Consider the following 22,660-nt stretch of genomic DNA (forward strand, 5'->3'; position numbering starts at 1 on the left):
TAGGGTAGGGTGTCCCTGCCCAGAGCAGGGGGGGTTGGAACTAGATGATCCTTGTGGTCCCTTCCAACCCTGACTGATTCTATGACTCTAAGGGCTGATGGCTTCAGCCTGGAAGAAGCTGGATTCAGATTGGACAGGAGGAAGAAATTGTTCCCCAAGGGGGTGGTGAGGCCCAGAGAAGCTGTAGAGGCTCCAAGCTTGGCAGTCCTCAAAGCCAGGTTAGATGTGGCCTTGAGCAATCTGGGCACTATAGCAGGAGGTGTCCCTGCCCATGGCAGAAGGTCAGAACTAGATGAGCTTTAAGGCTTTCAGCTCTTTTCCTTTACTCACCCCTGCCCCTACTTCACAGAATGGGTTGGGTTGGAAGGGACCTTAAAGCTCAACCCCATGCCATGTGCAAGGACCTCTTCCACCAGTCCAGGTAGAAGTTCTACTCACCTGCAGTTTCCCTTGTCTGGTGCATGGCACAGATCAGGCAGAGCCACTCGAAGTCACCTCTCCCCCACGCCTGGCAGACCACCTGCAAGCTCCACACCAGCTTCCCAAGAACACCACACAGGGAAAAGAAAAAGGGTCAAGAACAGCAATTTCTTTAATGCAGATCTGTGAAACTTCAGCTCAGCTTTGAAATTCTGGGACAGTTCATCAAAGAGCATTTGGTCCTTTGCAAAGGCTTCCCAGCTCCAATTCAATACTTCATGGAGGAAAACAAAAACCAAACCCAAACAAACAACAACAAAAATCAACAAATAATTAAGCAGAGATTGCAGAATTTTTTTACTTAGGAAACCCCAAATACTAATGGCTCTTATTGCACATCATACCCAGAAACACAGAAAGGCTTTGTCTGCAGCAAGGGCACTGCAGCACTCTCCTGTCATTACAGACTCGAAATGCATCCAAGCAGGTTGGAAAACAAAGAGCAATTAAAATTGGCTCCTTAAAGACGACAAAAGCCTCTCAGCACCCAGGCAGCAGCAGGCAAAAGCCCACCCTGGGGGCAGGGCTGGACCCAGGTCACCCTGGCAACACCAGTCTTAAGGCAGGTTCTAGCAAGGAGCTGGCCAGGTGCTGCCAGGGACCGGAGCTAAGGGTCCAGGTCACTGAGGGATAAAGGCTGTGAATCCTGCACCCAGCGCTGGTGTCCCCAGCTCCAGGACGCAGCTGCTGGAGAGGGTCCAGAGGAGGCTACAAAGGGCTGGAGCAGCTCTGCTCTGAGCACAGGCTGAGGGAGCTGGGGGTGTGCAGCCTGCAGAGGAGAAGGCTCCAGGGGAACCTTAGCCTAGCTAAGGGAACTTCAGCCTAACAACAGCTGAAAGGATCCTGCAGGAAGGCTGCAGAGGGACTTGTCCTGAGGGTGTCTGAGCCAGGCCAAGGGGGAATGGATCAGAGCAGGGTTAGACTGGAGCTGAGGAAGAAGTTGTTCAGTGTGAGGGTGGTAAGACTGTGGAATAGGCTGTGGCTGCCTCCTGCCTGGGGGTGTTCAGGGCCAGGCTGGATGAGGCTTTGGGCAGCTGAGTCTTCCCTGGGCATGGTGGGGAGGATGGAGCAGTTGATCAGGCTCCAGCCTGAGCCATTCTAAGATTAGCTCCCATCCTACAGCCACCTCTCAGCTATTTCTGGGCTACCCAAGAGGGAAAAGCAGTGGCAAAAAAGCTGTGCAGCTTCATTCTGGCCATGGAGTTCCAAGGAAAACGCTGAAGCAGCTTTCTGTGCATCACACTCAGCTGGAAGCCTTACCAGGGTGCTTCAGAAGGCACAGAACACAGGGAGGAGGCAACTGCAAAGTGTGTAACACACAGGAGGAAGCTGAACTGCCAGTCAGGGAAGAATTCTTCCCAGGAGTAACCTTAAACACACCCTGGGACACCCTGTGCTGTGCCTGTACTTGGCCAGTGGCCTCCACTCCTCCAAGCACTGCTCACTTCAGGTCTCCAACGAGGAGATGCAGCCCAGCAGCAGCATCTCCCCCTCCCACTTCTCTCTGTGTGTACAAAACTAAAGCACACAGGCAACGTTTCCTGCTGGCAAAGCTGGACCTTCAGCCTCTCCCAACACCTCCCTGAGATCACATCACTTGGAATTCTTAGTTTGCTCTCCAACAGGCAACCCAAATCCATTGCAGCAATAGCTCTGAAAAGCCATTTCCAGAGGGGTTGGCACTGCCAGCTGCCTAAAACACCCAAAGTGACTCTGGGGGGGAACCTTCACACATTTTGCTCTGCCTCCCTTATCCAGACATAAGACTAAGAAGGCCTCATCCAGGTTGGATGAGGCCTTGAGCAACCTGCTCTAGTGGGAGGTGTCCCTGCCTACGGCGGGGAGGTGGAGCTGGATGATCCTCGAGGTCCCTTCCAACCTAGACCATTCTATAAGACAGGATTTAATTACTACATAATTTTTTTTTGCCTCCAAAACTAGATCAAACTACCATGGACTAGAAGATTCTACACTGAAGTCCCTGAGATGCATCAATATGCTTGAAAGATTCCAACAATAACCTCCTCAAACACTAACTCCATCATTAATCAGAAATGCTTTGAGCTGCAACGTGGTGGTTTGTGAGAACCAACCTTGTTAGAAGGCCAAAATACAGCAGACCAGGTTTGCCTTGAAGCCTTAATTACCAAAATAACAGTAATTAACCCACCAGGCCATTCAACTGCTTTCCAAATAAGAAGTGAAAAGCAGAGAAGAAACAGGGAGCCACTGGGGGGAAAAGGAAAGGGAACAAAACACTCTTAGAATAAAAATGATTTGGCCTCAATTTTGTTTTCAGCCCCCAAAGGGAACGAATCCAGCTCAGGAAAAATCTTTTGGGATGAGCAAAGAAGTTGAGTTTCTTGCAGTATCTTTAAGGAAAAATAAAAGTCATCTCATCTGCAAGCTCCTCTTGAAGCTGCTTTGGGATTCACTGCATTTTGTAGCCAACTCATCAGAAATACCTCATCCAAGCTCAGGTTTTCCTGCTAGTGAAGAGGATTTAAGGCACTAAGCAGCTGAATGCTGCCAGGAATGCAAACCAGTTTGTTCTTCGTGCACTGTCAGAGCAGGCTCTCAGCAGCATCTCCCCTGAATAAAAGGCACTAGAGACATGGCACACACCACCACTTCTGCAACTGCTGCTCAGCTGAGCTGCAGCAGCACAGCTGCTCGGGAAGCTGAGTGGCTTTGCAATTTCCCTTCCTTCCCCCTCCCCAAAATCCCCTTACACACACACACACTACAGAAAAGGCACCTGGTTTGGGTTTCTGACTGGGTTCTGTGCACATGAGGGCTGTCAGGACTACACTGAGAGCTTTTGACATGATCAGGAGTTCTCTCTCCAAGACACTCTCTTCCAGATAAAAGAGGTTTTGTGTGAGCAAAACCCATTACCAGTGGGTTCCTACCTGAGTAGTACTTAAGGTTGTGTATTGCTAGGCAGAGTAACTCAAGGATTCGACTCGGCATACGGAATTGCACTTTCCCATTTCCTTCCCCCACCCCAAAGTTATTTCAAATTAAATACCTGACCCTTTCCCAAAGGGACACTTGCAGGACAGCCACAAAGAGGTAGCTAAGTGGCACAGGCCAATTTCCTGTTCTCTGAGCTCTCTCCAGCCTTGGTTTGCCATTGCAAGTCTCGAGGGATCTCCGTTCGGGTGGCGTGCAAAGCTACCACAGCTCAGAAGACCCAACTCAGAGAGAACTTGATCATCCTGAAAACTAGCAAGCATGGGGGGCACCCAAGTGACTCAGTGTTTGCAGGGGGGTAGCTGAGGAGGAGAGGAAGGTCCCCAGCCAGATGCCAAGCTCCTCCTGGCACGTGAGGCTGCGAAGCCCCTGTCAGATCAAGCCCACCATGCGATCGATCTGTCTCATGTAGTTGCTCTTCAGGGGCAGCAGGTACCTCCTCTCATCAGGAACTCTGTTGCACTGTCGGCAGAAGGAGAGTGTCTGTGAGAGCTGAACACAAAGCCAGGCAACCCCACACCCTCCTAACCACACACCTCCCCCCGGGACAGAAAGCTGTGCCAGTGCTGCTCTCCGTCCCACAAAGGCCCGTGGCGATGGGGTGAGAGGGAATGGACTGGAACTGGGAGAGGGGAGATGGAGACTGGGCATTAGGGAGACAGTCTGGAGAGGGAGGGTGGGGAGGCACTGGCACAGGTTGCCCAGGGAGGCTGTGGATGCCTCCTGCCTGGAGGTGTTCAAGGCCAGGCCGGATGAGGCCCCAAGCACCCTGAGCTGGTGGAGATGTCCCCGCCTATGGCAGGGGGTTGGGAGCTAAACTCACAGACAGCATCGAGTTGGAAGGGACCCTCAAAGGTCATCTTGGCCAACTCCCTGCAGGCAGCAGGGACACTTCCAACTCGAGTAGCCTGCCCAGGTCTGGTCTTGAATGCCCTCCAGAGACAAGGCCTCAGCTACACCTCTGGGCAGCCTCCCCCCAGTGTTTCACCACCCTCATTGCTCAGAACTCCCTCCTGGTGTCCAGCCTAAATCTCTCCTGCTCCAGTTTCAAACCATGGTAATCTTTAAGGTCCCTCCCAACCCAACTCAGTCCCAGCTCTTCCCTCCCTCTCTGCAAACTCAGAGCACAGAAATGAACAGCAGAAGTGTTTTCCCAAGTGCAGGCTGCAAGCTTCCAAACACACAGCAGCCTGCTGCAGCTTGTTACTCAACTGAGATCTCCTTCACTATGACAACTGTGAACGTGGAAAATAATGCTCTTTTTTTTTTGCTGGAGGACTTGAAGGAGGAGGAAAGGAGCTGTGCTAGAACCTACTCAGAGGTTTAAACATGAGCTGTGTGGTTTGGGTGATGATAGGCAGGGGATTCACAGCTCTGCACTCAGGGAGAGCAGCCAGGGCGAGAGAGGGAGGGGAGCCAGGGGATCTCTTTGGTTGGATGAGAACTCCAAGACCATCTACTCCAACTCACCCAGCACTGCAAGGTCACCCCCTCAACATGTCCCTCACTCAGCTGCAGCCTAACTGAAGGAGGTCACCTCTAGATGCCCCCAAACCATGCTGAGTTAAACACAAAGCTCTGAGGCACCCTCTGCTTTTTTCTGTCTGCTGCATCAATACTGGAACATTTTATGAGCAAAGGAAAGGGGAAATAAATGAACTAATTGCTGCAAAACACTTCCAAAAGGGACCAGGCTTCACCTTCACCATCATCACCCTCCTGTGATCCTAATCCATTCATTCCCAGCACAGAGCCACAAGCTGCTGAAGGGAACAGAACATCTCTGTTAGGAGCAGAGCCTGAGGGAGCTGGGGCTGTGCTGCTGGGAGAGGAGGAGGCTGAGAGGTGACCTCAGCCATGGTTATAAAGATGCAAAGGAGGCTGCAGCCAGGCTCTGCTGGGTGATGCCCAGTGCCAGGCAAGGGGCAGTGGTGGGAGCTGAGGCCTAGCAAGTTTCATTTAAACCCGAGGAGGATTTTTTCCCCTGTGAGGGTGCAGAGCCCTGGCACAGGCTGCCCAGGGGGGCTGTGGAGTCTCCCTCTCTGGAGATACTCAAAACCCTCCTGGATGTGTTCCTGTGTGATCTGCTCTAGGAGATGCTGCCCTGGCAGGGGGGTTGGACTGGGTGAGCTGTGGAGGTGCCTTCCAGCCCCTGGCATTCTGTGATGCCACTGCCCCAGGCATTCTCCACAAGGCTCAGCTGTGGGGCATGTCCAGAGGGAGCACCGCGGAGCTCTGAAGCAACACTTCCAGAGGGCTCTTTTCCCCCCACCCACTGCTGCCTAAACCAAACTGCAGGCAGGTGCCCTCCCGCAGCCCCAGCCTGGTGCAGTGCCTTACGTTGGAGCTGAAGTTGAGTGCCCTGAGGTCGCTGGGCCTCCCCTTCTGGGCGCTGAGCTCCGCCGCGGGGAGGATGTCCTGCCAGAGCGAGGTGCGGAAGCGCTCGTCCACGGACACCACGTGCCCCTCGGTGGTGAACATGTACTTGTTCCCAGACTGGTGCAGGGGGTTCTCTTCATCAAACAGCTTCAGCAAAGAGATGGGAGAGAGCTCTGCTCCTGCCTGCAAGCAGCCCAGCAACACCCAGCTCCACACCCGCAGCCTCACCCACCCCAGCGACCCCCCGGGGGCGCATTAGAAGCGGTGTGGAGAGTGGGGCGAGAGAGGTTCCTGTCCCCCCCATTCTGCCCTGGTGAGGCCACATCTGGCAGAAGGCCCAAGGCATCCTGGTGTGGCCAGCAGGAGCAGGGAGGGGATTGTCCCCTTGGACTGGGCTCTGGTGAGGCCACAGCTGAGTGCTGTGTTCAGTTCTGGGCACTTCCATACAAGAGAGATGTGGAGGTGCTGGAGTGGGTCCAGAGGAGGGCAACAAAGCTGGGGAAGGGTCTGGAGAATAAATCTGATGAGGAGAGACTGAGGGAGCTGGGGATGGGTAGTGTGAGGAAGAGGAGGCTGAGGGCAGACCTCATTGCTGTCTACAGCTACCTGAAGGGACATTGTGGAGAGGCTGCTGCTGGGCTCTGCTCACAGGGAACTGGAAACAGAACAAGAGGGAATGGCCTCAAGCTGAGGCTGGGGAAGTTTAGATTGGATATTATGAAAATGTTTTTCCTGGAGAGAAGAGTGGTCAGGGACTGGAGTGAGCTGCCCAGGGTGGTGGTGCAGTCCCCCAGCCTGGCTGTGTTTCAGGCTGGTTTGGATGTGGTGCTTGGGGCTATGGTTTAAGGTGAATCTTGTCGAGCAGGGTTCTAGGTTGGACTTGGTGCTGCTGAGAGGCTCTGCCAGCCTGGGTGTCTCTGTAATGCTGTGTCCAGTTCTGGACCCCTCAGTTCAAGAAGGACCTCAGGGAACTGCTTGAGAGAGCCCAGTGCAGAGCCACAAAGATACTGAAGGCAGTGGAGCATCTTCCTTAGGAGGAGAGCCTGAGGGAGCTGAGGTACTTTGGGCTGGAGAGGAGCAGCCTGAGGGTTGCCCTCATTTATGTTGCTAAAGATGTGCAGGGTGAGTGCCAAGAGGCTGGAGCCAGGCTCTGCCCGAGGATAGCACAAAGGGCAATGGTGGAAGCTGAGGCATAGGAAGCTCCATGGGAACAGGAGGAAAAATCTTTTCAGTGTGAGGGTGACAGAGCCCTGGAGCAGAATGCCCAGGGTAGGTGTGGAGTCTCCTTCTCTGGAGACCTTCAAACCCACCTAGGTGAACATGCACTGGTAAGGGGGCTGGACTGGATGAGTTCTGAGGTCCCTTCCAAACCCTTTCTGATCAGACCCAAATCCATCTCTTTTCAGTGTTATATGGGGAGTCACTGTGAGAGCAACTGGAAATAAATGGCTCTGATGCAAGAGCTTTATTGTCACAGTCAGAGGAGAGCAAAGGGAAGCTTCTCACACCACTTACAAGTGCCCCTATTTGTCTGAGCTGCTCTAAGCAGGCATTTCTGGGCTGCCATCCACCCCCTGCATTCATCCCCAGATTTATTTGTTTTTCTGCACTGAAGGAGATGGGGAACAGCAGCTAAAGCAGTGCTGGCTCAAATGCTTCCTCCTCTGACTGCCAAAGGCTGATGGGGAGAAATTGGAGAATGCTTCAAGGATGGCAGAATGGCTACAAGCAGCAATTTAACTCAGAGCTGAGGAGCAGCTCCTTGCAGTATTGCTTCCCCTCCTTCCCAGGCTCTCCAGCCAGCAGCTGCCCAAACCTCCAAGGCTAAGGCAGGGTCAAAGAAAGATTACAGAATAGCTTAGGCTAGAAGGGACCTCAGAGCTCATCTACTCCAACCCTCCCCAACCATGGGCAGGGACACCTCTCAACTACACTCAGCTGCTCAAGGCCTCATCCAGCCTGGCCCTACACAGCCCCTGGAGGAGGCAGCCACAGCCTCCCTGGGCAGCCTGTGCCAGGCTCTCAGCACGTTCACGCTCAACAACTTCTTCCTCAGCTCCACTCTCAGCCTGCTCTGCCTTAGCTCCAAACCATTCCCCTTTGGCCTGTCTCTAGACACCCTCAGGACAAGTCCCTCTGCAGCCTTCCTGCAGAATCCCTTCAGCTCTTGGCAGGCAGCTCTAAGGTCCCCCAGAGCCTTCTCCTCTGCAGGCTGCACACCCCCAGCTCCCTCAAACTGTCCTCATAGCAGAGCTGCTCCAGCCCTTGGATCATCTTTGTGGCCTCCTCTGGACTCACTCCAGCAGCTCTGTGACTTTCTGATGCTGGAGAGCCAAGAAGTGGAGCAGTATTTGAGGTGAGGTCTGGGTAGAGCAGAGCCAAGGGGCAGAACCCCCTCTCTTGCTCTGCTGCCCACACTCCTCTCTCTGGATGCAGCCCAGCACACGATTGGCTCATCCTCTGCTACGCTCTGGGACCCAAACCCTTCTCTTGCTCAGAGCAGAGTTTCCAGTTGGCAGTGTGCTGTGTGTGCCCACTGCATGCCCAGGGCTCTCAGGAAGGAAGCAGAGGTACCTACCAGGTACAGGTATTTACAGGTTTCACTGAGGAAGAAGCTCTCCATCCGATCCTCCTTCGTCTTCTCTACAACGTGGTGTAAGGTGGCATAGCCACACCTGCAAGATTGAAGAGGAGTTTTGAGTTCAGCTCCCACACATTCTGATCTCCAAGCACTCCCCAGGTGTGCCTCAACTTCAGAGAGGTCCAGCTGTCACTAGAGGTGAAGCTGAAACAAGTGTCTCTGACAAGTCATTCGGATGTATTCTGTATGCAGTTGTTGGCTCTGTGGTCCACAGAACCACCCTGGTTGGCAAAGCCCTTTAGGATCATCAAATCCCCTCTGCCAAGGCTGAGGCTAACCCACAGCCCTCAGTGCCACATCCCTGTCTCTGTGAAGCACCTCCAGGATGGTGACTCCACCACCTCCCTGGGCAGCCTGTGCCAGGCTTTGAGAACCCTTTCAGTGAAGAAGTTTCTTCTGATATCCAACCTAAACCTTCCCTGGGGCAACTTGTGGCCATTTCCTCTCATTCTATCACTTGTTCTTTAGAAGAGACCAACCCCACCTGGCTCCAAACTCCTTTCAGAGAGCTGTAGAGAGCAGTGGGGTTCCCTGGTAGAGCTCCTTTTGGTAGCTTGGATCCTAGGCAATATTTCTACACCAAATGTAATGCAGCAGGGGGAGAAGGCAGAGGGCGGCTGTGGTCAGGCAGGGGAAGGCAGGGGAAGGCAGGGGGGGAAGAAGGCAGAGAGCAGGGAGCATCAAAGACTGACTTTGCTTTCGTGTATTTTTCCAGACTCTGCAGAATATCCATCCCCACGTGAAGGTAAAATGGGTTCTTTGTGGCCTAAATAAAGAGGAGACCAAGAGTTAGAGTCAGCAGGTTCTAAATGACAGAACAAATCAGAGAATGCCTTGGCTTGGAAGGGACCTCCAAAGGGCATCCAGTCCAAACCCCCCCTGCAGTCAGCAGGAACCTCCTCCACGAGAGCAGGAGTTGCCTTCTGCCAGCTGGAGGCTGTGCCCAGACAACACAGCCACGAAAGCTCTTAAATGTGCTTGGAGTGTTTCTATGAAGAGCTCACCAAGCTCTACCCTGTAGAACTCTTCAAGCTGATTCTGAAAAGGTCCTTCGGTCTCATTTTGGTCTTTTCAAGCCCAGTGCCTACACAGAGACCTCCAGATGAGAGCAGGCAGCTGCAGAAGCACATTTCTGTTGAGCTAAGGGTAGAGAAAGGGACCTCCTGAGCAGAACCACTGCAAGCTGAGCAAAGGCATGTACCTGATAAAGAAGGTATGTGGATTCCACCAGCTCTGGTCTCAGTGGGTAGAAGGGAACATCTGGGGCTTGCAGCTGCCAGTTGTACCTTTCAGGGAGAGCTCCATATCGTTTCCATATGGCATAGTAAAAAGCATGGAGACAAATAGCATCTTCCACATCTCCTATCAACACCTGGGCACAACCACAGCCACAAACAGCCATGCTCAGTGCTGTCAGACACCACACTGCTCTCTACAAGAACAGGCCCTGTAATAAAACACCAGCTCCCTCAGCCTCCCCTTGCAGGGCTGGGCTCCAGGCCTCTCCCCAGCCTTGCTGGCCTGCTCTGGACACCCTCCAGCACCTCAACACCTCTCTGCAGTGGAGGAGCCCAGAGCTGGACACAGCACTCCAGATGTGGCCTGAGCAGTGCTGAGCACAGGAGCAGAATGATCGCACAGCACCTTCCCTCCACAGGGAGATGGCACAGCCTAGGGCTGGACCAAAGCCCCCTCAGTGCCCTGCTGGGATTGTCCTGCAGGTGTGCTGCAGCTGTGTACCTGTAGCCCAGGGAAGAAGGCCTGCAGGGAGTCGATCCAGGTGTTCATCAGCTGGCCTGTGAACATGTTGACGTTGACATACAGCGGAGGGTCCCCCTCGCCCTCGTTGCAAGCTTCTCGGCTGCCAAGGAGCAAACAGCAGCTGCTGTGAATGTGCCCTGGCTTACAACTGAGCCTGCTCTCACCTCACAGCCACTGAGCCACAGGTTCCAGGGGGGTTGTGGAGTTTAGCCCCAGATTTTAGGGGTTAGATGGGACCCAAAGAGACCAGTGACTCCAACCCCCCCTGCCAGAGCAGGACCACACAATCTAGCTCAGATCACAGAGAACACATCATAGAACCAACCAGACTGGAAGAGAGCTCCAGGCTCAGCCAGCCCAACCCAGCACCCAGCCCTGCCCAACCAACCAGACCATGGCACTAAGTGTCCCAGCCAGGCTTGGCTTCAACACCTCCAGCCACAGCCACTCCACCACCTCCCTGGGCAGCCCATTCCAGTGCCAATCACTCTCTCTGACAACAACTTCCTAACAACATCCAGCCTGAACCTGCCCTGGCACAACTTGAGGCTGTGTCCCCTTGCTCTGTTGCTGGCTGCCTGGCAGCAGAGCCCAACCCCACCTGGCTACAGCCTCCCTGCAGGCAGCTACAGACAGCAATGAGCTCTGCCCTGAGCCTCCTCAGCTGCAGGCTGCACACCCCCAGCTCCCTCAGCCTCTCCTCACAGGGCTGTGCTCCAGGCCCCTCCCCAGCCTTGCTGCCCTTCTCCAAACACCTTCCAGCACCTCAACAGCTCTCTGGAATTGAGGGGCCCAGAACTGGACAAACTGGACACTGGAGTTTCCCTCTCTTGAGATATTCTGAACCTGCCTGGACACGTTCCTGTGTGATCTGCTCTGGGTGACTCCACTCTGGCAGGGGGGCTGGAACTGGCTGATCCTTGTGGTCCCTTCCAACTCTGACTGACTCTGTGATTCTATGAAACCTCTCTCTCCTCTTGCTGGAGTACTCACTGCTCAAGGAATTCACTCACCCTCTTCTCAAGTGGTTCTGAATGTTCCTGTAAGCATCATTGAACATCTCCAAGTCCTCCCTTTCTCCAAAGAGGATGTAAGACTTCAGCAGGTACTCGTAGAACGAATCTGATCCTGCTCCCAAGCCACTTTGCTTTCCAACCCAGTGGCCAGTTTGAATGTTCACAACATTTCCTTTCAGAGCAGGCAAAAAAACCAAACAATCAGTGTAAGTTTAGGCTGAAGTCACCAAGCAGAGCAGAGAAAAAACAATCAGGAACTTAGAAATATTACAGCCCTAAAAAGCCTCCAGGTGGAATGATCAAAGGTTGCTCCCTAAAGTCAAGTGCTGGAGTACATGGAACTGGCACACACACACACACAGCTGTTTCAAGGCACTTTTGGTCACCTGCCAATCTGAAAGTTGTTGCTGGGGGTAAAAATGCAACCATTTGAGTTTCATTACTCAGCTTCACGCAGAGTTTGTCACCTAAGGACTCCTTCAAGCATTTCACCTTTGTCAGGCAATCACAAAGACAAGAACTTCATGAGGAGGAATCTGTCTCTGGAACCCTGTCACCTAAGAAGGCACTCAGATGCTTCATTTTTATTAGGAAGTCACAAAGACAAATGCAAGAGCTTCATAAAGAAGTTGTCTTTGGAAACCTGGCTCCCAAGAAGTCACTCAGGTACTTTGTCTTTGTTATGGAATCTCCAAAACAAACTGCACCCAATTCAGTTTCATTCCCCAGTTTCATGAAGAATGTGTCTCTGGAAGCCTGTCACCTAACAAGTCACTCAGACACCTCGTTCTTGTCATGAAGTGACAAAGTGCCACTTGGCCAACAGAAACCAGGAGCACGTAAGGAGAGCACCCAACAGCTACAAAGGAAGCAGGTTGCCAAGGTCTGTGACCCTTGAAAGAAGCCTATAGCATGGGGACATTCTGCTGCAGGGTGTGAAACCTGCAGCCACTCAGCAAAACATCACCTAGAGATTACCTAGCAGCCCAGTGTTGTTGCTCCTGAGACTCCAGAGTGCTTTCACAGCTCTCCTGGCCACCCATTCAAAGGTGGAATCACCAAGCAGCCTGCTGAGGATGCCAAACTCCACCAGCAAGGAACCAGCTCCTGCAGTGCACGTTTCATTGTGGCTGTCTGGAGGTACCCCCTTCTTCAGGTTGACCTGGGGAGGAGGCAAGCAGAGAGGCTGCAGCTCAGGCAGGTTTGCTCTCAGCTGCACCCCTGGATTTCCACAAGCAGAGAGGCTGCAGCTCAGGCAGGTTTGCTCTCAGCTGCACCCTTGTACCTCCACAAGCAGAGGCTGCAGCTCAGGCAGGTTTGCTCTCAGCTGCACCCTTGTACCTCCACAAGCAGAGGCTGCAGCTCAGGCAGGTTTGCTCTCAGCTGCACCCCTGGATTTCCACAAGCAGAGAGGCTGCAGCTCAGGCAGGTTTGCTCTCAGTTGCACCCCTGGATTTCCACAAGCAGAGAGGCTGCAGCTCAGGCAGGTTTGCTCTCAGCTGCACCCCTGTACTTCTACATGGTCTTTCTAGCAGTGTTTTGCAGTGTGGGGTGTGTAACGTGGAGCTGGTTAGAAAGCCATGGTCACAAAGTCAGCATTTCACTGCTTGGTCAAAAAAAGCTGTCCTGAAATGCATCCTCCCACTTTCTAACAGCAGGTTTGTGGTGGGAGGCCAATAGGACTGGCTTGTCCCACCCTTCTGCTGGTGGGGAAAACAAGGGCAGGAGGAAAACAAAGGCTTGGGCCATCATGTCCCCTCCCAAAGTGATCAACAGGTACCCAGAGGTGTTTAGGCACTTGTGTCTTGCCCAAAGAAAGGTAAGCAAGCCCTGGGGTCACCTAGCATTGTCAGTTTGGCAAAGGCCACCTGAGTGCTGAATCCCTGTGGCCAAAGAGCCTTTGCACTCGGGCAAAGGACATTCCCCATGGAACCGAACCCAAATGTCTCTGGTTTGTATGGAGAGTGTGGGTGGGGCTGTCTGCAAATGCAACAACTACACACCTTCTGGTTCCTGCCTCATCAACCCCCCCAGCTAAGTCACCCTTCCAGGTGCAGAGCCCTGATTTTGTTGCTCTGCTACCTGCCAATCCTTCCCAACCTCACTCCACTTTGTTACCATTTGCACTCTACACTCAGGTTCCTCCAGGGCAGATGCAAGCACTGCTGCTCCTCACCGAGCACTCCTCAACCCTGCACCTTCCTCCCTCGGTGCCCCTCAGCTTCCCCTGGGAACCAAGTGCTGAAGGAAGTTCCACCACCCTTAACTGCTTCACCAGACTGAACAGCAGTCAAAGCTCGTGGGTTTGGATGGCTTCTCACATGGAGTGACAGGACAAGAGGGGATGGCTTCAGACTGGAAGCAGCAGCATTGAGAACAGACGTTAGGAAGAAAGTCTTCCCCGGGAGGGTGGTGAAGCACTGGAACTGGTTGCTCAGAGAAGCTGCAGAAGCTCCAAGCTTGGACGTGTCCAAAGCCAGGTTACATGTGGCCTTGAGCCACCTGGGCTGGTGGGAGGTGTCCCTGCACATGGCAGAGGGTTGGAACTAGATGAGCTTTAAGGTCCTTTCCAGCTCAAACCTGAGATTCTGTGGTTCTCTGATCCTAGACCATGACAGGCACAGAGGAAAAGCAGTGCTGCTGTGCCCAGAACTGACCCCTTCCTCTGGTCACTGGCCCAGGCTCTGAGCCACCATCCAGGTCACCTGCCCAGGCTCTGAGCCACCAGCCAAGACACCTGCAAGGCTCCGAGCCACCAGCCAAGCAACCTGCCCAGGCTCTGAGCCACCAACCAGGTCACCTGCAAGGCTCTGAGCCACCAACCAGGTCACCTGCAAGGCTCTGAGCCACCAACCAGGTCACCTGCCCAGGCTCTGAGCCACCAACCAAGTCACCTGCCCAGGCTCTGAGCCACCAGCCAAGTCACTTGCCCAGGCTCTGAGTCACCAGCCAAGTCACTTGCCCAGGCTATTTGCCTTCAGACATTTCTTGTTCCCCTTCTCACTGCTCCAGGGTTTGTTGCTGCATGATGAACAGAGGAAGGAGCAGAGCAAGGCACACTCCAACCTAAGAGCACAGGAACAAAGGGCTGCTGACCTGAGCAGAACAACACAGAGAAGAAAGAGCTCACAGGAAATACTCCCTAGATGTAAGGAGACACTTCCAGGGAGTCCCAGAATTGGTTTGGTTGGAAAAGACATTTAAAACATCAACCAGCCCAACCTTTAACCCAACAGGACCAAGGCTGGGACTAAGCCATGGCCCTCAGCACCACATCTCTGCTCCTCTGAAGCACCCCCAGGGCTGGGCATTCAGCCAGCTGCCTGGGCAGCCTGTGCCAGGCTTTGAGAGCCCTTTTCCAGTGAAGAAGTTTCTTCTCACCTCCAACCTAAACCTTCCCTGCTCCAACTTGAGGCCACTTCCTCTCATCCTTAGTTCCTAGGCAGAAGAGTCCAACTTCTACCTCACTGCAACCTCCTCCCAGGGGGCTGTAGAGAACAAGGAGGTCTCCCTCAGCCTCCTCCACACTAAACACACTGCCAGCTCCCTCAGCTGCTCCTCACCACCCCTGCTCTCCAGACTCCTCCCCAGCTTTGCTGCCCTTCTCTGAACCCACTGCAGCCCCTCAGTGTCCTTCTGGGAGTGAGGGGCCCAAAACTGAGCCCAGTACTCAAGGTGTGGCCTCGGCACTGCAGATTACAGGAGGATAATCCCTGCCTTGGTCCTGCTTGCCACACTTTTGCTGATCCAAGCCAGGATGGAGATGGCCTTTATGGCCACCTGGGCACACTGGCTCATCTTCAGCCAGCTCTTGATGAACATCTCCAGGTCCTCCACTACTGGGCACTTTCCAGCCACTCTGCCTCAAGCTTGGGAGCCTTCACGGGGCTGTTGGGACCCAAGTGCAGGGCATGACACTTCGAACAGCTTCCACAAGCCCAAGTGCCCATTCTGGCACAGAATTCCAGTTGCAGGAGAGGTGAAGCAGCACCTGTGGATCCCTTCCCCACCCTGCTGGTGGGCTCACTTACCCGAGGGTATGGAATCCCAGTCTTGGTGTTCTCAAAGGCTGGAAGCAGCCTCACTGCCAGGTCGTGAGCCATGTGCAGCAGCTCATTGTCATAGTCCTTAATGGTCATGTCACCAAAGGGCTGCCTGCTGTCTGTGATTATGATGTGGGCAGAAAGGAGGCTTCCCAAAACCCTAGGGGAAAAGGGAAAGATCTTCAGCTTCACAGAATACAATGAGAGAATGGTTTGGGATGGAAGGGACCTTTGAAGGCTCCTCAGCTCCCCCAGTCTCCTGCTTACCACAAGTATTAACTTGTCCACCTCACAGGCACTGCAGCTCTGCTTTTTACCCCACCAGGAATGAGAACATCCACAAGTCACACTGCTTGTCCTCCCCAGTGATTCCCAAACCCAGTTCTCCAGAACTCAGAATGACAGAACTGTGTTGGCTGGAAGAGACCTCTGAGATCACCCCAAAGGCTCCTCAGGTCACCTTCCTGGAGGTGTTCAAGGCCAGGCTGGACAAGGCTTTAAGCAGCCTGCCCTAGTGAAAGGTGTCCCAATGGTAAGGGGGTTGGAACTGGATAATCTTCAAGGTCCCTTCCAACCTAAACTACTTTATGAATCTCTGAACCATCAAGTCCAGACTGGTTACCTAATCCAGTTTCTCACAGACATCAGAGGACAAAAGGGACCCAAAGAGATCATCCAGCCCAAACCCCTGCCAGAGCAGGACCACACAATCCAGCTCAGGGCACACAGGAACACATCCAGACAGGCTTGGAAGGGCTCCAGAGAAAGAGACTCCACAGCCTCTCTGGGCAGCCTGTGCCAGGGCTCTGGGACCCTTCCAGGCAAAAAGTTGCCCCTTGTGCTGAGCTGGAACCTGCTGTGCTGCAGCTTCCATCCATTGCTGCTTGTGCTGTGCCAGGGAGCAGTGAGCAGAGCCTGTCCCCTCCTGACCCCCAGCCCTCAGATAGTTATAGATATTTATTAGATCTCCTCTCAGTCTTCTCTTCTCCAGACTCAGCAGCCCCAGGGCCCTCAGCCTCTCCTCACCAGGCAGTGCTCCAGTCCCCTCATCATCCTCACAGACCTCCACTGGACCCTCTCCAGCAGATCCTGCAAATGGGGAGCCCAAAACTGAAGGCAGTACTCAAGATGAGGTCTCAGCAGGACAAAGCAGAGGGGCAGGAGAACCTCCCTTCATCTGCTGGACACACTCTGCTTAATGCCCCCCAGGACCCCATTGCCCTCTTGGCCCCAGGGCACATTGCTGTGCCATGGATGTTCTCCCCCAGCACTGCCAGCTCCCTCTCCACAGGGCTGCTCTCCAGCAGTCACCTCCCAGTCTGTCCTGCTGCAGTTTTTTGCTCCTCCCCAGATGCAGGACCCTGCACTTGTCCTTGTTGAACCTCATCTGGCTCCTCTGTGCCCAGCTCTGTCTGCCCAGAGCTCTCTGGATGGCAGCACAGCCTGCAGCTGGATCAGCCAAGCCTCCAGCTTGGTGTCAGCAGCAAACTTGCTGAGCAGACTCTGTCCCCTCATCAATGTCTCCTTACAACTTACCAGGTCTATTTGTGAGTGAAAACCTCCCTGCCCCTACAAAAGGGTGTCAGGGTGGGACAGAAACTTAAGTATTCAGAAAAAAGCAAGCCCAGAGAAGTTGAATAAACACCAAGACCTTCAGAAAATGAAACTATCTTCAACTCAGCTCTGGGAAGGGCAGGGCCTGTTTGTCATCTCAAATCAAAGTGAAAGTTCATGGAAAAGAAAACCAAAATGGGGAAAATTTGTCAGCAGGGTTGTTTATGATCCATAGATCTGAGTCTGCTGCAAAAGCAACACCAAAAGAGCAGCAGTGTGCTGCCAGGGACTCCAGAGCTCATCTACTCCAACCCACCACCATAGGCAGGGACACCTCTCAACTACACTCAGCTGCTCAAGGCCTCATCCAGCCTGGCCCTGCACAGCCCCTGGAGGAGGCAGCCACAGCCTCCCTGGGCAGCCTGTGCCAGGCTCTCACCACCCTCACACTCAACAACTTCTGCCTCAGCTCCACTCTCAGCCTGCTCTGCCTCAGCTCCAAACCATTGCCCTTGGCCTGGCTCAGACCCCCTCAGCACAAGTCCCTCTGCAGCCTTCCTGCAGGATCCCTTCAGGCTCTGGCAGCAGCTCTGAGGTGCCCCTGGAGCCTTCTCCTCTGCAGGCTGCACCCCCCCAGCTCCCTCAGCCTGTGCTCACAGCAGAGCTGCTGCAGCCCTGGCAGCACCTCTGTGGCCTCCTCTGGACTCTCTCCAGCAGCTCTGTGTCCTCCTTCTGCTGGGGGCAGCAGCACTGGAGGCAGAGTGTGAGGAGGGGGCTGAGCAGAGCAAGGTCAATCCAAATTTTCATTCAAAAAGAAAAAAAACCAAAACCCCAATTTACTCCTGGAGCAATTCTGGAACAAAGCCTAGCAGGACAAGATCTCACTTGGGTTCTCCTCTTACATACACACCAAGTCTTTAACCTGCTTTAAAGGGACAAGAGGTTGGACCTTCAAGTCCCTTCCAGCCCAAAACATGCAATGAATCCATGAATCCAAGAGTGACCTACCTGATTGTTGCCTCAAAGACTTGGACTGTTGAGTCTTTATCAAAGGAAACTGTGTCAATCACCAACTTCACTGCCTTCTGGAATTCTGAGGAGTTCCCCATTACCTGTTACAGAAAAAAACAAACAACACAAACCCAAAAGCCAATTTAGGTTAATTAATTGGTGCTTCAGGAGAGGCTTGGAGGAGTTCACATCTTAGACCACCAGTCAGATTAATGAGATACAGAGCAGAGCACTGCAAGTTCAGGCTGAAAAAGGCTTCCCAGGAAGCTCCCATCTCACTGGGATGAAAAAGATGCATTTTCTACAAAGCATGTTAAAGAGGGACAAAGCCAAAGAGACCTTCTCAGCTCCTTCACCAGTCTCTGCACTCGTGCACACTTCCACCCTCAGAACCAGGGAATCAGAGAACGGCTTGGGAGGGACCTCCAAAGCTCACCCAGTCCAACCCCCTGCACTCAGCAGGGACATCCCTCACTAGAGCAGGCTGCTCACAGCCTTGCCCAGCCTCACCTTGAACATCTCCAGGGAAGGAGCCCCAGACACCTCCCTGTGCAACCTGCTGCAGTGTTGCAGCACCCTCCTGGCACAGAACTTGCTCCTCACTTCCAATCTCCATCTGCTCTGCTCTCATTTTAAACCACTGCCCTTGGCCTGTCCCTGCAGGCCTCTGCAAACAGTCCCTCTGCAGCCTGCTTGTAGCCCCCCTTGGGTACTGTAAGGCAGCTCTGAGGTCTCCCTGAAACCTTCTCTTCCCCAGGCTGCACACCCCCAGCTCCCTCAGCCTGTCCCCACAGCAGAGGCATCCCAGCCTCCTGATCATCTCAGTGGCCTCCTCCAGACCCTCTCCATCAGGCCCATGTCCTTGCTGTGTTTAGGGCTCAGAGCTGGACACAGAGCAGAGAGGCAGAACCACCTCGACCTGCTGGCCACAGTGGTTTTGATGGAGAAAAAGAGGCTGAGGGGAGACCTTCTCATTCTCTACAACTCCCTGAAAGGAGGTTGGGCCGGGTGGGGGTTGGTCTCTTCTCCCAAGGAAGAAATGACAGGATGAAAAGAAACAGCCTCAAGCTGCATAAGGACAGGTTTAGGTTGGACATGAGGAACAATTTCTTCCCCAAGAGGGTTGTTAAGCCCTTGGCACAGGCTGCCCAGGGTCAATCATCACCCCTGGGCTATTTACAAGCTGTGCTGAAGTGGTGCTGATGGACATGGGTTAGCAGTGTTGGGTTAAACGGTTGGACTTGATGACCTTAATGATCTCTTCCAGCCTCAATGACTCCATGGTTCTTTAAGCCCCTGACAAGCACAGACAGGAAGACAGCAGCTGCTCTTTCAGCTCAGACCCAGCTTTTCCTCAGTTCCTGCTTTCAGTTCTGCTGATGGCTGCCAGGTTCAGTTGGACAGCCAAGATCTCCTCACCACAGAGCTGCGATTCCCTCGTAGCCATGGGAAGCATTTCACAGCACAGCCCTTGCTCACACCACCCTCTGCACTAGAGGAGAGAAATGCACTACAGATCCATTGCATCAACCAGCCCTGACACTCCAGGAGGCCACAGACCTGTGCTGGCTGCAAAGCTGAGACCTGACCTGGTCTCCAAAAACCCAAAGGAGCTGAAGGAAGGGCACCACACTACTGGTGCTACTAAGAGCAAAGTGAGCTGCTTCTCACAGGAGCCCCAGGTGACTGTCTGTTTGAAGAGGTGAGAGGCAGCTTTGCAGCTCCTTCCTCTCACCACTCCTCATGCAGGTCTGTGTGTTGGTCAGGCTCTCTTCGCCAAGCCACACAAGCAGAGCTTTCACAGCCCTCTTGAACAAGACAAGCTCTCCTCCTAACCTATCTCTCAGCAACTCCTGCGTGTCCCAGATCAAATCCACCCTTCCTGAACACCACAGTGATGGCAGCATCCTGACAGAGAGCTCACCTGAACCCTTGGGAAGATCTCCAAACTCTGTCTCCTCTGGAAATCAGCCAATGTTTGGGAGCTGGAAGCGACCTTTAAGGGTCACCTAGTCCAACTTCCCAATCTCTGATATGTCTTCAAGTTCTCTTATCCTTCCCTACAGGTTCAACTCCTGATCCAGCACCACCTTCTCCTGAGAAGTGAAAGGTGTGACCACCTCTCACAAGCCATGGACCATCCCCTTCGTGCTGCTGAGGAGTGTCAGTTGCTCCCTCAGCATGCCACCTCACCTGCTCTTCAGGTGAAGGATCAATCCCTGCTTCTGCCAGCAGCCCTGCACCACACAGCAGCACCTTCTGCGTTAACAACTTCCACAGGCGAGGACTAACCAGCACTGATCCCCTGGCAGCTCTCTGAACACACTCTGGAGCAGCTTCCCCCACTTTGACACTTTCTGCTGCCATCTTCTTTCAACCTCTCACCATGCTCCCCAACCCAGTGGCCCTTTTCTTCAGCCCCAGGAGCTTTGGGGGTCTGGGGGTCTTGCAAACATGAAACTGATTGGAGGCATCAGATCTGCCGTGGTGCTAAGGTCGATCTCAGAGCCAGGGACAACATCAGCACTGGCCAGTACCAGGGCAGCTGGACCCATTTCAAGAGAACATGGAATACATTCATGCTGCACTACACCCTTCTTTTGAACTCTTTCCTTCCAAGCCTACCCCAGCACACTGCTGGTTGCTGAGCTGACAGCTCCTGAGCACACCTCACCCTAACCCAGCCATCTCACAACCAGGACCTGCACTTTCACCCTCTTCTCACCTGCTGCTTTACAGCAGAGCAAGCTTTGACTCCCAGCTTCCCACAGCAGAGCAAGCTTTGACTCCCAGCTTCCCACGGCAGGGCTGGGAACAAACCACCTGGTGACTTGCAGCAGGTGCTGGTTCGCTGCTACAGCTGCACCAGCAGAGTGCAGCAAGAGCAACAGGACAAGAGGAAGCGACCCCAAGTTGCACCAGGGGAGGTTTAAGCTGGACATGAGGAACAATTTCTTCCCCCAAAGGGTTCTCAAGCCCTAGAACAGGCTGCCCAGGGAGCTGTACCCATCCTTGGAGGAGTTTCAAAGCCATGGAGAGATGGTGCTGAGGGACACGGTTTGGTGGTGACCTGGCAGTGCTGGGCTAAGGGATGGACTTGATGGTCTCTTCCTATCCAAACGATTTTGTGATGGACTCATGCACATTCAGGAGCATCTGGAGCTCCTCACCTCTCAAAGCCTCTCACCGACGGCTATCAGCCCTTCGGGCACTGACACTGCTAAGGCACTTAAGAGTTTAACTAACAGGACAATTACTCTCTGGCAGCACATCCCAGCTACATTAAAACGCCTCACAGCCGATGTACGCGACTCAGTTTGCTCCTTCTAGCCGACAGCAGAGCCCTCCTGAGCCTCCCTCTTGAAGGAACTGGAGGCAGCAGCTCCCAGCCCCGCTCCAAGTCCCCCTGCGAGGCTCCTGCGGAGCACGGCCAAGGTGCGCCGGGTTCCGGAGAGCCAGCACAGGCTTCGGAGGCGTCCCCAGCCCCGGGCCCCACCGCGGGCTCGCCGCCAGTCCCGGGCCCCACCGCGGGCTCGCCGCCAGCCCCGGCCCCCACCGCGGGCTCGCCGCCAGCCCCGGCCCCCACCGCGGGCTCACCGCCAGCGTGTCGAGCGCGTCGATGAGGGTCAGCGAGTAGTTCCCCAGCACATCGTTGATGTTGAGGTTGGAGCTGCAAAAGAAGAAACCGAGCCTCAGGCCCCGCCGCGCCCAGGCCTGGCCCAGCGCTCCCGGCCCAGCCGGACGACTCACGGGTCGTGCAGGTCGGGCCCTCGGCCGCGGCAGTGGAGCGGGTCGAGCTCGTCGCGGGGGAAGGCGTGCTGCATGTAGCTGTCGTAGCCGAAGGCGAACATCCCGCGGGCGGCATCGCGCAGCCGGGCCCGCAGCTGCGGCGGGAAGGCTCCGCTGTAGCGCCGCTCGTAGTCGTCATCTCCCGCCGCCCCGCCAAGGCTGCCCCGCCGCAGCAGCGAGCCCCAGTGCGAGGAACCGGGGTGGATGGTATCGGTGGTGGCGGCGGCGGGCGGGCCGGGAAGGGCGGGCGGCGGAGGGAACGGGAAAGGGAAGCGGCGGCGCAGGCAGAGGCCGGGCGCCAGCGCGGGCAGCAGGGCCAGCAGCGCCTGCAGCCCCAACCTCAGCAGCAGCAGTCCCAGCACCAGCGACCGCCATTGCATGGTAGCGCCGCGCTCATAGTTCAAAGGCGCCGCTCCGCTGCCCGCCCGCCCGGCAGCTCCCGCCGCGACGCGACCCCTTTAACGGCGGAAGGGAAGCATGGCCCGAGGGGGGCCCGCCCCAGCACGCTATTGGCCGACGCCATGCTGAGGGGTGGGGCGGCCGGCAGCCATTGGGCGACAGGAGACGTCAGTCATGGGCCGAGCTATCAGCGGGGGGGGGCGGGCGGGAGGGGGCAGGAGGAGCGCGCCCGGGGATGGCGTGGCACAAGCGCAGGAGCGGCCCCAGGGGCGGCGGCCGCCACCGGGCCGAGGCGCCAGGCCGGGGCCTCACCCGGGTTAAAGGGGCCGGACCCGGTTCGAGTCAAACGCCTTGGGCTGGGTCTCGCCTGCCCCTGGCACCCACGGGCTCATTGGGCAGCTCTCAGGGACGGCAGAAACAAACTCAGTCACAGGATCAGGCAGGCTGGCAGAGAGCTCCAGGCTCAGCCAGCCCAACCTAGCACCCAGCCCTGCCCAACCAACCAGACCATGGCACTAAGTGCCCCAGCCAGGCTTGGCTGCAACACCTCCAGCCACAGCCACTCCACCCCCTCCCTGGGCAGCCCATTCCAATGCCAATCACTCTTTCTG

At 54.8% G+C, this 22,660-nt stretch overlaps 1 protein-coding gene across 2 annotated transcripts; it reads right to left on the reverse strand.

The window, feature by feature from the left end:
* Positions 1 to 574: 574 nt before the first annotated feature.
* On the reverse strand, positions 575 to 22,115 carry EDEM1 (ER degradation enhancing alpha-mannosidase like protein 1). 2 transcript variants are annotated; one of them, XM_064156145.1, is made up of 12 exons: positions 21,612 to 22,115; positions 21,459 to 21,531; positions 17,859 to 17,962; positions 15,285 to 15,456; positions 12,232 to 12,415; positions 11,251 to 11,425; positions 10,217 to 10,337; positions 9,678 to 9,848; positions 9,169 to 9,242; positions 8,414 to 8,510; positions 5,797 to 5,982; positions 575 to 3,918 (listed from the first exon to the last, which is right to left on the reverse strand). In XM_064156145.1, exons 1-12 carry the CDS (start codon positions 22,028 to 22,030, stop codon positions 3,829 to 3,831), a joined length of 1,866 nt encoding a protein of 621 aa, XP_064012215.1. In that variant the 5' UTR covers positions 22,031 to 22,115; the 3' UTR covers positions 575 to 3,828. The 2 variants fall into 2 exon arrangements, with proteins under 2 accessions (XP_064012215.1, XP_064012216.1); XM_064156146.1 differs by lacking the exon at positions 575 to 3,918 and adding an exon at positions 5,056 to 5,219.
* Between the last annotated feature and the right edge of the window lie 545 nt (positions 22,116 to 22,660).

This window comes from Pogoniulus pusillus, chromosome 16, assembly GCF_015220805.1.
Source record: "Pogoniulus pusillus isolate bPogPus1 chromosome 16, bPogPus1.pri, whole genome shotgun sequence".
Lineage (NCBI taxonomy): Eukaryota > Metazoa > Chordata > Aves > Piciformes > Lybiidae > Pogoniulus > Pogoniulus pusillus.